Raw genomic sequence first — 13,452 nt, 5'->3', positions numbered from 1 at the left:
TATAATTCATGGAACAAACCCTCCTAAGTTAACATATGCTACTTGGAAACAGATAAAAGTATTTCTTAGCTGTCTTTTTACCAAACAGCATTATAAATTACCTGAATTCATTTTTATGCATTTCAGCTATTTTCTTCTCAAGCTTTTGTGACTGCTTGGGAAAAATCTTAAAGTCGCTGATGTAATTCTCTGGGTGTTCATCAGGATCATAATCACCAAGCTCAGCTGAAAAGATCCAAAACACAAAACAAAACAGAAAAATCCAATTGGAACACTAATTAATACGGAAAGAAGTCAGTAAATGCAGTGTAATTCAAGGTACTTCCATGCTCAGTAAGAATCCAGCATCTCTCAAGAAATGTTTCTTTAAGGAATTTATAATTAGCTGAAACAACAAAATCCTTATAACTGCCACTTTAATCAATGAGTTTCAAGAGAACTTCAATGCGTTATTAACTACTGCATTAATTAGTAATACTAAACTATTTTCTGTGGCAGAAAAATGCTCCGTAAAACAGAAGCATAGGCAATGTTCCCCTTTGAGTATCTATCGTTCTGGTACCAGGCAGAACTAAAACAATGCACACCTGATTCTCCCCTTTTTCCCATGATTTATCCTCACTGGTATGGACTGGTCCTAATTCTGTTCTAGCAGAGAAACACAGGCCATAATTTTCATTAAGGTACCAGGCAGAACTTGATTTCTCTTCTAAAAGATGTGTCACTTAGGTACCCAAACCTGGCATTTGGTGTTCCAATTTTCTAAATGAGCCTCTTTTAATAAGGCCTGAGCTCAGTTTTGTTTTGGATACACTGCCTTGTAATGCATTAAGAGCTTCATTCACATTAAGGTGGAACAAAGGGAACTCTCAAGCATATGATTTCCCTTATCAGATATATAGATGATATTCCTCTCTGTACAATTCAAGATATATACCTGAATTTGGTCCTAAGGAAATAATGGAGAGACAGAAGGAGAATAAAAAAAAAAAAAAAAAAAGGAAAATAAATTTTCTTTCCCCTTGAATCACATCTTCTCTTTTTGTCAGAGATTCCATCATCACACAGGTCTTCTTTAACATAAGAAAGAGCACTAAATGACGCTTTCTCCTGCTTAATTCAAATGGAGTAGGCTACATTTCCATTCATGATTCAGAACAGAGTTTTTCTTTTTTGATAAGTGGAATCTAACATTGATGCCATATTTCTTCACTAAAATGCTAAGATAACTTGCTTGGTTTAATTGTTTTTTAAGCTCCAGTTTGGTTTTCATTGGCCAACTGGCTGCATTATTTATGTTTCGTAGTGGCATGTCAATACAGGGAAACAGTACAACAACAACAACACGTTACTAGTAGCTGTAGTCACACAAGTTTTGTGTTGCTGCTTTGATAGGACCAACACATGAGTGAAGTATTTAAAGAAGCCTGCTGCTCATACTTACCTTGGACAATACAGGCACCCAAGTAGGCAGCATCAGAAAAGGAGCACAGCAAACGGCCATGGAAAATGTCCCTTTTTATTTGTAGATATAAGAGGTATCTGAAATATAATTAAAAATTTAAGAAACAACATAATATCTTTTTGTAACAGATTTAATGTATCAGTGTGAAACCAGCTGTGCAACTACTTTGGATCTTTCTCTTGTTCTTTTAAATGGCAGGAAAAAGAGGCAAAGCACAACCACAAGGGAAAAAATAGAGGTAAATAGATTTTTAAAAATAACAGTGAAATAATAAGAGCAAAAGTAACAAAAACCCACTAGGAAATATAATAGAGAGTGTTTTATTTAAAATATACATCTATTACAATGCTCATTAGTAATGTGAAATAAATTATGGTAATGTAAGCTTGTTTGAGCACCCCTGTTCTCATTATATACAGGTTTACACAAGGAAATCTTTCTGTTGCTGTTGGCAAAATAGCACACTGACCACAGTGAAGATTTTTCCCTCTTCTGTTTTGTTTTTTTTTTAATCTGTGAAGAATCCCAGATGAAGTTTGAAGGCAGAAATAACTTCTTCAGGCCTAAAGAGCCACAGGCATGGGGGACCTACCTGGGGGGGGTGACCTCTCCTATTCATCTCTTTCTCTAAAGAAATGGGGAGAAGGAAACAAAAGGTTCCTTCTACCTGTCCTCTGCCTTCCACCACAGAGCATCTTTAAACTTTATTTCTAATAGCCAATGGAGTGGCATAGCTTCAAGGTCACCACTTCCTCTTCTGCTTTCTCCCCTGCAAAGCAGCCTCCTGGAGACGGACCAGCTCACAGCCCAGCACCTTGCAGCTCCTTTCCCAGCACCTAGCTGGTTACAGCCACACCATTCAGCTGCTTCACCTCTCTGGGAAAATAAACTATTTAAACATTACTTTAACTGGACAAAGTCTACCATCTAAAGGGTTCTACTAAGACTCAGTGGCTTCTGCAAACCTTCAGAACATTCCTTGACACTGCCAATCATCTCCGACCTTGAGCAACATACAGCATAGCCAATAAAAAAGTGTGTTATGAATAGCACCAATGTCAGGCATATTTTGTCCAGGTTTCCTGCTTCTGTTAGTACCATGAGCTCCTGCATCAAGAGCAAGCCTGGAAATATTATCTGAAGGGCAAGAGAAATCTTCCGCCTTTCCTTGGACTTTTACTGAGTACAATAAATGGAATACAGATATCAATGAGAAAAGGAATTCTCTCTCACTCTGAACACATCCCTTCACTGCATTACAAGTTCTACTTGCATTTCAGGACCTTTTTTAATTTTGCAGCACCCTTTTTTTCCCCCGTGCAATCAATGTCCAGTTAACAGCTCACTAATTCACTTCCATATGTTGGTACTGTTATTCTACAGGTAGACCCCAGAGGAACTACTTGTAACAGAGTGAACCAAAGGTCTCAGTGAGATGAAGTAAAAATTCTTAATCTGCAATGACAGTGTACCAGAAGAAGTTCAGTATATTGATGTAAATACCATTTATAACTTGGGCAGTTGAGCACTCCCTGTGCAAAAACCTTCTGGTAAGATTTTCCAAAAAACAGAATACTCTTCTCCGGAGAGACCATTAGCTTGAGGCCACACTGTGTTCAGGTTTTAAGCAATGCCAAAAAAACCCACCCAAGGTTTCAGAGCATGGCTTGTTAGCCAAGCTGTGAGGTCATTAGAGCAACATGTGGCATTTCTAAGCAAATAGTTTGTTGCTGATCACAATCAAAGATCCTTGTTGTCATTTGCCAACAAAACCAAGCTGTGCCGGAGTCTGTCAACACAGTTGGAGGGAAGGGATGCCGTCCAGATGGACTTTAAGGCTTGAGAGGAAGATCTGTGCAAACTTCATGAAGTTCAACAAAGCCAGCTGTAAAGTCCTGCATGTGGGTCAGGGCAATCCAAAGCACAAATATAGGCCAGATGGAGAATGGATTGAGAACATCCCTTAAGAGAAGGACTTGGGGGTCTTGGTGGATGAAAAGCTCAACATTACCCAAGAGTGTGCAATCACAGCCCAGAAAGCCAACCTTATGCTGGGGTGCATCAGAAGAGGTGTGAGCATCACATCAAGAGAGATGATGCTGCCCCTCTATTCTGCTCTGGTGAGACCCCATCTAGATTACTGCATCCATCTCTGGGATCTCCAACACAAGAAGGAGGTGGACCTGTTGGAACAAATCCAGAGAAGAGCCACCACATTGATCTGCACCTCTCCTACGAAGACAGGCTGAGATCTCCAAAGCAAGAAGGACAGTCTGGAACAGGACTAACACTTTCAAGCTCTTTCAAATGAGGAAGATAAATGTCTTTTCAACTGAAAGGAATTTTTGCAAGTTTTGCCAAAGGCTGGCAAAACTTCAGACAGTTCCTGTAATCCTAATGTAGTAATTTACGTCCTAGATCAGTAAAAACTTATGAATGTATACCTGACTCCTAAATTCACTAAGGTTCGTGTATGAACTTAAAATTGTATGCACTTACAGAAATAACTTGCAAAATCAGATCTGATTTTCCTTCTTCTTGTGTCCTTCCACCGTAGCTGTTTTTTCCAAGCCCTGGCATATCTTTATAACCTGATTTATGGCGCTAAGTATTCAAGCTTACCAAGAAGCTAGTAAACTTATGCTTCAGTGCTTACACTCACAAATGTCTCTCATTGGAATAACTTCATTTCCATCTAATATCTGTTTGCAATACAGATGACTCAACTTCAGGTTGGCCAAGCCTTTCCTGCCATGCAGATTAAGGGTCAGCAATATCTATTCTTGTTTTTCATCATGACCCCCAGAGATCACGTTGCTAGCTGCTTAACAGACAATTTATCTATTTCAAGATGTTCAATGAGGCAAGCAATCTTTCCCGCAGAAAAACTTTGTGATTTGGCCACATAGTGGTTTTTTTATTTTGTTCAAGTCACATCACTCAGTTTATTCCCATAGAAAATATCTCTCCCAGAGTTGTTGCAGTCTTTCCAGCTGACAGATATGGTCACCTCCAGAGATCCAGCAATTCTTCAAAAATTGTTATCTCAGCGTGGTGTCTGACTTAGACTCACTGCTGTTTTCCACAGTACTGTGCATTCTCAGGTACAGAGTGGCAGAGGGCAAATGAATGTGTTTACAATATTCCTGGATTGGGTGCCTTTCTACCCAGAAGAATTTTTGACTTCTTTAATCATATTATTCTGAATGCTAACTTTGCATTTTTTCTTCCACAGTAGATACATCAAGTACACTGCACCAGTTTCTTGCCAAAGCATATGAATCTCAACTAAACACTAACTACTACATACTAGTATGTAATATCACAAATAAGAGAACATATTTTCTATGCTTTACAGTGCCATGCAGAGAAAAGGCTGAACATGAGCCAACAGTGTGCCCAGGTGACCAAGAAGGCCAATGGCATCCCAGCCTTTATCAAGAACAGTGTCTCCAGAGGGACTTGAGATGTCATTCTCCCTCTGTACTCAGCACTGGTGAGGCCACACCTCAAGTCTTGTGTCAAGTTTTGGGGTCCTCACTTTAAGAAGGACATCGAGGTGCTGGAGCAAGTCTGCAGAAGGACAAGAAGGCTGGTGAAGGGTCTGGAGCACAAGGCCTGTGAGGAATAGCTGAGGGAGCTGGACTTGTTTAGACTGGAGAAAAGGAGGCTCAGGGGAGACCTGATCACTCTCTACAATTATTTGAAAGGAGGGTGCAGCCAGGTGGGGGTCGGTCTCTGCTCCCAGGCAACCAGTGACAGGACAAGAGGACACAGTCTGAAGCTGCACCAAAGGTGGTTTAGGTTGGACAGTAGGAAGAATTTCCTCAAAGAATGGGTGATTAGACATTAGAACGGGCTGCCCAGGGAGGTGGGGTACTCAGTGCCATGGTCTACTGAACATGGTGGTTTTAAGTCATAGGTTGGACTCAATGATGTAAGATATCTTTTCCAACCTAATTGATTCTGTGATTGTGTGATAGAAAAAATAATTATAATAGCTAAAATATATTGCTTGTTTATTTACTAGTAGTTGAGTAGGATTTTGATATCATTTAAATTAAGGAAAAATCATCACTCTATTAGCTCTGAAAATATCAACTTAGAGTACAGCAGTGGCCAAAAAGAAAATCAAGAAAATGTTGGGCATCATTTGGAATGATATTATGAAAAAAACAGAGGGACATTTTGCCACTATTTAAAGCCTTGAAATAATCACACCTTGAATGTTTCACCTAGTTCTGGTCTCTGCATCCCGAGTACGACATAGCCGAACTTGATTAATAGGGAAGAACTAAAATGAGTGAGAGGATAGAGCTTCCCTTACAGGGCAAGATGGTGTTCAAGGAGGAATAAGAGCAAGTCTTCTGAAATTATGAGCGTAGTGGGAAAGGCAAATGCAGAACTGCTATCCACTGAATCCTGCAATACTAGAGCTAGGGGAAAATATGTGAAATCAGGAAATTGCTTAGGGCAGATGAAAGAAAGCACCTGACATAGCAGATAGTGAACTAACTGGCTCAGGAGGTTGTGAAGAAAAACATTATTACCAAATACAAAAAAACAGGAATGGTGAGACAAATAAGGGAAAAATATCCAGAAATCAATACTAAAATAAATAGGCATGAAGTGTTAAAATTCCTAATATAATAATTAAAAAACCCTTTAGTGCATTTGAGTGGGAAGGAGATCATCTATTAGTTTTCTTGTTTTTCTGAAGCAATATGAAAGTTCTGTTCATCCTAGCATGGCTTAAACCCACGTCTCCACTTCTCAAACAGATATACGTGACAATAAGCATGCCACACTGATGTCAATACGGCAGTTGCCTTTTCAATGTATCTGATCAGTCATAAGCCAAATTCTAGCAGGGGAATTAGGAACTGAGGGCATACCTATCATGATTTCAAAGCATAATCTTCATCCAAGCACAAGAAAAAGGAAAATTCTGTTTCTCTTAAAATATCTAATATTAAAAGCACTAGGAACTACCTTGTTAACTTATTTGAGAAACTGCATGACTATCTTCTGGGTTAACAGGCACATGTAGAAAGAATCACCCTACTTGTTCTATGCCCTCTGAAGAAAAATACTAATGGTAAGGACTCAAAACACAATGAAGGTATCAACACTCCCTATCTCCATTCTGAGCCTATGTCCCTCCTATACTGCCAAAATCATAGATACCTAGTAATAAAAAAAGGCCCAAAACACCCAAACCCACACTAAAACTATTCCTTCAGAAAGAAGTACTTCGCTTTATGCCCAGGGGTGGGGGTGGGAAGGTGACTTTAATAACAGCTTTCCAGTAATCTCAAATCTCTCACTTCTGCGGTCAGGATTATGACTACCACTTACATCTAGCAAGATATGGGTTTGTCCTCCTTGCTTCAGAGCTGGTCAGTGCCTACGTTAGGGTGTATGGTCTTTTCTTGGGAAAATGAAAAGGGTGATTAATTACCAACCCAGTGAGTTGCTTGACATCACTGGCTACAGAGGAAAAAATCTTTATTGTTACATAGTAATTAATTTCACTAATGAATAAGCAGACAAAGCAGCAGTAAGAGACAAGCATTGTTTTGGCTCCTGGCTACATAAAAGTCCCACCACAGCACAGGAATAGTCTTTCCTGCAAAACACCATGACTGGACTGCATCTTCTCTGCCATTCTGCCCTCCCCTCAGAAGACACCAAGAGCTCTGAACATGTACAAGGCCTCTGCTCCCTTAGGCACTATCTCCATCCAAAAAAACATGACTCTCCTGGGTAATTTTTTCCCCACCCTGAATGTTATCTGCAAGCCTGCAGCACATTAAGAAATTGTTATTAACAAAACATTCACTTTTAAGACCTATGGTATTCAATCTGATTGTGACTCCAATACTGTTAAAATTATAAACTCACTTGACAACTGCCAATGTGGCCTTGACAAAGCCAAAATAGACAAGTGGACTTTCATAGACATCAAAGCACAGCTATGACTGCACATTTCAAGAAAAGCAGAACAGGGTACCAAGAGGAGCAGAGGTGTTCCTAAATGATGTCCAGAAAAGGGCTAGCAGCACAGGCCCAGCATAGAGCTATTAACATATTGCACAACTTTCCAACTTGCAAATAAATCATTTGATATTCAGGCATTAACAACCAGCTGGAGCACTGTCAACCTCAACTGGCCTCCTGATTCTGGAGGGAAAAGCACCAGACTCTTCCAGCACATGGCAATATCAAGTACAGCTGATTGAGACTGGACTAGACAAACATTGAGTGTGCCATGTTGACATACCCCATGTCTTTGTCATTTTATATGATTTCCAGTTAAACAATTTTTTCTTTTTTCTTCTGCTTTTCCTGTGTCAAAGTACTCATTGAAGATTGCTTCTTGGATTAGGAAATATGGATTAGGAAAAAAGGGCATGATGAAAGCTAGTTGAAATAATCCATCTTTGGTTAATTCCACCAGGTACTGACCCATGCCCACTTCTAGAACTCTTTTTTTTCTACAATAATCATGGATTACTGCCGATACAGTACTATCTGTAGCATTTTAGAGCATTCCTTTGGGACCTCAAATGACTTCATATTCTCTGATTTTAATTATGCATACACACTATAATATAGGGATTTGAGGATAAGAAAGTATGAAGCCCTGGGATGCTTTATTATATAAGAAATAAAAAATACTGGCTTATTTATCACCTAAACAAGAACACTGAAAATAAATAACAAAATAGAAATCTGTGCCCAAGTGTGATCAGTCTTTGGATCTATCTGTCCATACTCCCTCAACTGTTCACATCTTGTTCATGCACAGCATCTCAGGCTTTCCCAGCTGTGGACCCTCTCAGGGCTCTGATCTGTGAACAAGAACAGTGAAGAGAGGCACAGAGCAAAATATCTACACTTTCCATAAAGTCTGCTGGGATGCTATGTATGCTGTGGATTGAATGATTTCTAGAGTTAAAACTTTCTTCATAGCAATTTTATATCTTTTCATGCCATGTCAGCAGAATAACCTTGGGCATTATAGTGAACTACAGAATATCTTTTTTTCTGCACACAGTTTGATGCACATAGCAAAAGAAAACCTTCTCTCCCCATCAAGCTATCATGCTTTCTGGAAAAACAATGGGAATTAACCAAAAAGAAAATGAAGAAAAAAGAAATTAACAGTAATGCCAAAACTGTATGTATTCAAGGCCTCTACCCCAGTCCTGTTGATGCCTTTTCTTAAAATCAAGAGTCATACACGGTTAGAAGGGGAAAAGGGATTTTACCTTGGTATTTATTTTTAAGGATCCTTAGGTGCACACGTCCAGGTCATATGCATCGAGATGCACCCTGCCGAGTCTATCTCTCTCTCCGTGTCTCTCTTCCTCCCCCCCAACATTGGTATAACATTATAGGTTTTACTAATTAGCATATCTATCAAAGATTCCCCAATGAGAGGCTCAAGTGAGCCCCCCTCCCCAAGGAACCTTCTCCTGGATGGTTCTATCTTGGTTTACAGAATATGTTCTGGAGAGGACCTTGGGGTCTGGGGTACACTGATTCCTAGCTACGAAGCTTCTAAAATGTTTAGTCTCTTAGCTTGACAAACAAGTCCAAGAATGTAGGCAAAAGCACTAGGAATACAGAAGTTGTAAAAAGGTATAACAGGGGTCTAAAAGGTAAAAATCTTCATGGCATCACTGTCAGGCCACATTGCAAATGCTGATTTAAAAAGAAAAGAACTGGCTGGATAGTCAGGCCCAGAGACTGGTGGTGAATAGAGTTACATCCAGTTGGTGGCCTGTCACTAGTGGTGTCACCCAGGGATCAGTGCTGGGGCCAGTCTTGTTTAATATCTTTACTGATGATCTGGGTGAGGGGATCGAGTCCACCATCAGCAAATTTGCAGATCACACTAAGTTGAGTGTTAAGTGTTGATCTGCTGCGGGGTAGGAGGGTTCTCCAACAGGACCTGGACAGGTTGGATAATGGACCAAATCCAGTGATATGATAGTGCTGGGTGCTACACTTTGGTCACAACAATCCCTTGTAACACTACAGGCTGGGGACAGAGTGGCTGGACAGAGGCCAGACAGAAAGAGATCTAGGGATACCGATTCACAGTGGACTGAACATGAGCAAGCAGAGGTCCTTCTTGGCCACTGAGGCCAAGAAGACCAATGGTATCCTGGCCTGTATCAGCAATCGTGTGGCCAGCAGGACCAGGGCAGTGCTTGTCGCCCTGTACAGGGCACTGGTGAGGCCACATCTTGAGTGCCGTGTCCACTTCTGGGCACCTCAATTCAGGAAGGATGCTGAGACGCTCAAACATGTCCAGATAAAGGCAACAAGGCTGGTGAAAGGTCTGGAGCACAAGGCCTGTGAGGACTAGCTGAGGGAGCTGGACTTGTTTAGACTGGAGAAAAGGAGGCTCAGGGGAGACCTGATCACTCTCTACAATTATTTGAAAGGAGGGTGCAGCCAGGTGGGGGTCGGTCTCTGCTCCCAGGCAACCAGTGACAGGACAAGAGGACACAGTCTGAAGCTGCACCAAAGGTGGTTTAGGTTGGACAGTAGGAAGAAGTTCTTCACAGAAAGGGTGGCTGGGCATTGGAATGGGCTGCCCAGGGAAGTGGTGGAGTCACCGTCCCTGGAGGTGTTTAAGACAAGGCTGGATGTGGCATTTGGTGCTATTGTCTAGTTGATAAGGTTGGGCTGTGAACCCATGGGAGGCCCATGGAGAGAGGGGTCTATGCTGGAGCAGCCTGTCTATGAAGGACTGCACCCTGTGGAAGAGTGACCCACGCTGCAGCAGTTTTGGGAGGACTGCTGTCCGTGGGATGGACTCACACTGCAGCAGGTCACAGAGAGCTGCTGCTTGTGAGATGGACTCACACTGGAGAAGTTCATGGAAACTTGTCTCCTGTGGGAGGGACCCCATGGTGCAGCAGGGGAAGAACTCCTCTCCCTGAGCAGTGGGAGAAACAACTTCTGATGAACTGACCATAACCCTCATTTCCCATCTCTCTGTGCCATTGGGGGAGCAGGTAAATCTGGGAATGAGGGAGGGGTGGGGGGGAAGGCATTTTTAAGATCTTATTTTACTTCTCACTATCCTGCTCTGATTTTGTCAGTAACAAATCCAATTAATGTCTCCAATTCCAGCTTCTTTTCCTGTGATGGTATTTGGTGAGTGATCTCTCCTGGTCCTTATCTCAATTCATGGACCCTTCATTATATTTTCTCTCCCCTGTGAGAGGCCCAGCTGTAGAAGAAAGTGAGAGAAAGGCTTTGAGGGGTGCCAAGCATCACCACTACAAGCAGCATCAGTCTTCTACTAAGGCTGATCCATTTAAAAGATTATAAAAAACATTCTAAAATCTATATACACTGCTTGTGTTGCAGTCTACTGAGCCTCCAGTGCACATTCAGAGGCCAAATAATTTGAGAAAAATAAATTAAATCCTTGCTACTTTCTCATCACAATTTTTTAGCTGGCATTGGAAAAATTGCCTAATTGAAGAGAAAAAGCATAACTTTAGTCTTTCTCAAACATGTTTCAAATGTGCAGCTTCAGTGCCCTGCTGTGGAAACAGTATTTCCAGAAATAAGGACAGATCTTCTAAATCCGTGTTGACAGCCATTAAGATGATGAGCTGAGAAGCACTGAAGTGCATTAAGATTTGGATTTCGTTGACAAGTTGGATTTCAGGTAGTCTATTACTATATAAGCAAGAGAGATCAAGGCAAAAACCCCCATGGCCACTGAAGTTAACTTGTGAAGTTAACCATCCTAAACCTGCTCACTCTAGAGAAAACAGTGACCAAGGACCACACAGAACCACCTTCCACAGTGAGAGGCAAAAATATTTTCCACAGAATTTCTTCTTTAGCAATAATATCTCAGAATGCCTTGACATCCAAAGGCAGGCACTGAATTTATTTCAAAAGCATAGCTATGGAAGCAGTTGTTAATTAAAACAAGAGAAGATGAAAGTAAGTGGCTGGAAAGGTACAACGTGATGGAAATATTCATAGTTGTCCTTAGCAGACTAATAAAATGCAGTGACAGGCAAGTACGCAGCATCATCTTTTGCCCAAGGCACTCCTGGCCTTTGAACAGGCAGTGTGCACATACTTTCAGAATACTACAGGGGTTTTTTCTATAATATCATGGACATAGTGGTAACTTCAGCTAGGTCATTCTCCACCTTAATTTTCTGAAAATAGTTTCACATGTTAACCCACAGAGTAACTCAAGGATTATAGTCAAGCCCAACCTATAAGTTAGGACAGAAATGAAGAATCAGTAATCTGAGGTGACAACTGTTAAATTTTCTTCCTGCAAGTGATGTCTAAATCCTGAATAGTGTCTCTACCCATGTTACACCAGTTTCACAGAAATCAAACCTTTGCCCCTTACACACACAGCTTCATCTACTGAATAGATGATTTTTTTTCATCAGCTATTTCTGTGGAAAGAGTAGGAAAAGCAGTTCTTTTTAAGAACTGTAAGTCCCTCTGATGCCTCTAAGATGCTTCATTAAAGATTTATTCCTATAAAGCTTTTACGAAGACTGCATCAACAATAATTCACATGAGAGATTAATCACAGGGTTAATTAATGTTCTGAACCAAAGAGTGGCATGGCAATGTGACAGAATGTCTTACTGTAACTTAATTTCATTATTTAAATGGGGACCACAGACACCCATCAGATTTCCACCCAGCTGAAGAAGTGAGAGAGCAACTCTGACATGTATAGGCACAGACAGTAACAGAAATGCAAAGCACTATTACTCTCACTCAGCTGACTGTACATACAGCTGTGAAGTACAGATGGCTTTTAAGTCAAAGGGTGACAATATTAATTATTTATTTTCAAAACAAAAATATGATTGTCAAGTGAACACAGCAACACTAAAAAAAAAGGCAAAACAAAAATCTACCAATTAGCCAACTAGTCTTCAACGTTTCATGACTGTGCTCTGTCAAATGCTAATGAACATTTTCCTGCTTGCATTTCACCAATCATTTCAATTCAAGGAAAAGAAAAATAACTCCAGCCAATCTAGACCATCACCTTGGATGTGACCCTCTGCTTTGGTCATGAAGCAAATTCTCAGAGGTGGGTTACATGACCACACTCCACTTGCTCATTTGAGGAGCATTTTCTGTATTTAGTTATTGTGTAAGACACATGCGCAGAGACAAAGCAAAGCTTCCCAGATAACAACATTGGGAAACTATTAAGCTGATCAGATACAAAACCAGGTTGAATTAATGATGTCTCAAATTATTTCTCCTTTTTAAGCTCTTAATGGTATTAGTTTTTATAAAATACTGTAACCCATTTCTCACACAGAAACTTTACTTTAAAAATTCAAAAATTTACTTTAAAAATTCAAAAATTTACTTTAAAAATTGAAATATCCCATCAGAGACTAAAACATACAGCACAATACACATCAGTGAGCCAATTCTTGGTGTTTTGCATTTCAATAAAATTTATCCTGGGAGGATATCCAAGAAGTTTTTTTAAAGTAAATTAATTTAGACTCTTGAATGAGAAAGGTCTGTACAAAGCTTATACTCTGGACCATAAAAGGTAAAATGTTCATCCAAGGACAAACAGTAACAAATAATGAAAATCCATTGACGTCCTGCTTTACAACCTGTTTACTCAGCTGAACGGTTTTAGTATTTCATTCAAGATAAATAGCTATAATATGAACAGCATGTTCCAGCTGTTCTATACAAACTATAAACGTACCATTCAGCAGAGCACAAGCTGTTTCTGAAACTTTCAGTATGAGGCCAGTGACAATGGGATCACCCACATTCATGAAGTGACTTGTGCGCATAAGAACTTGCAGTGCTCAGGGAGAGCATCAACAAAGAACCTAAGGCAACAAGTGATGAGGCACTCGGTTCTTCTGTAGCATGCAGCCAACAGCCAGCAGTGTGGCCTGCTCACTAACAAGGTGGTAAAACGTACA

At 40.4% G+C, this 13,452-nt stretch overlaps 1 protein-coding gene across 3 annotated transcripts in view; it reads right to left on the bottom strand.

Moving 5' to 3' along the window:
• Window positions 1-13,452, bottom strand: part of FRMD3 (FERM domain containing 3) — a 93,575-nt gene that overhangs the window by 37,719 nt on the left and 42,404 nt on the right. For all 3 annotated transcript variants that reach the window (XM_042033568.1, XM_042033569.1, XM_042033570.1), the window contains 2 exons: window positions 1,445-1,542; window positions 102-225 (listed from right to left, as the gene is read on the bottom strand). In XM_042033568.1, the coding sequence (XP_041889502.1) occupies window positions 102-225; window positions 1,445-1,542 (222 nt within the window). The remainder of the gene's footprint in view (window positions 1-101; window positions 226-1,444; window positions 1,543-13,452) is intronic.

The sequence above is a fragment of the Corvus kubaryi genome, unplaced genomic scaffold, assembly GCF_017639235.1.
Source record: "Corvus kubaryi isolate FWS band 111438036 unplaced genomic scaffold, C.kubaryi_AGA036_p1.0 37357, whole genome shotgun sequence".
NCBI lineage: Eukaryota > Metazoa > Chordata > Aves > Passeriformes > Corvidae > Corvus > Corvus kubaryi.
Note: the sequence above shows the minus strand (reverse complement) of the source record. Positions and strands in the feature narration are given on the sequence as shown.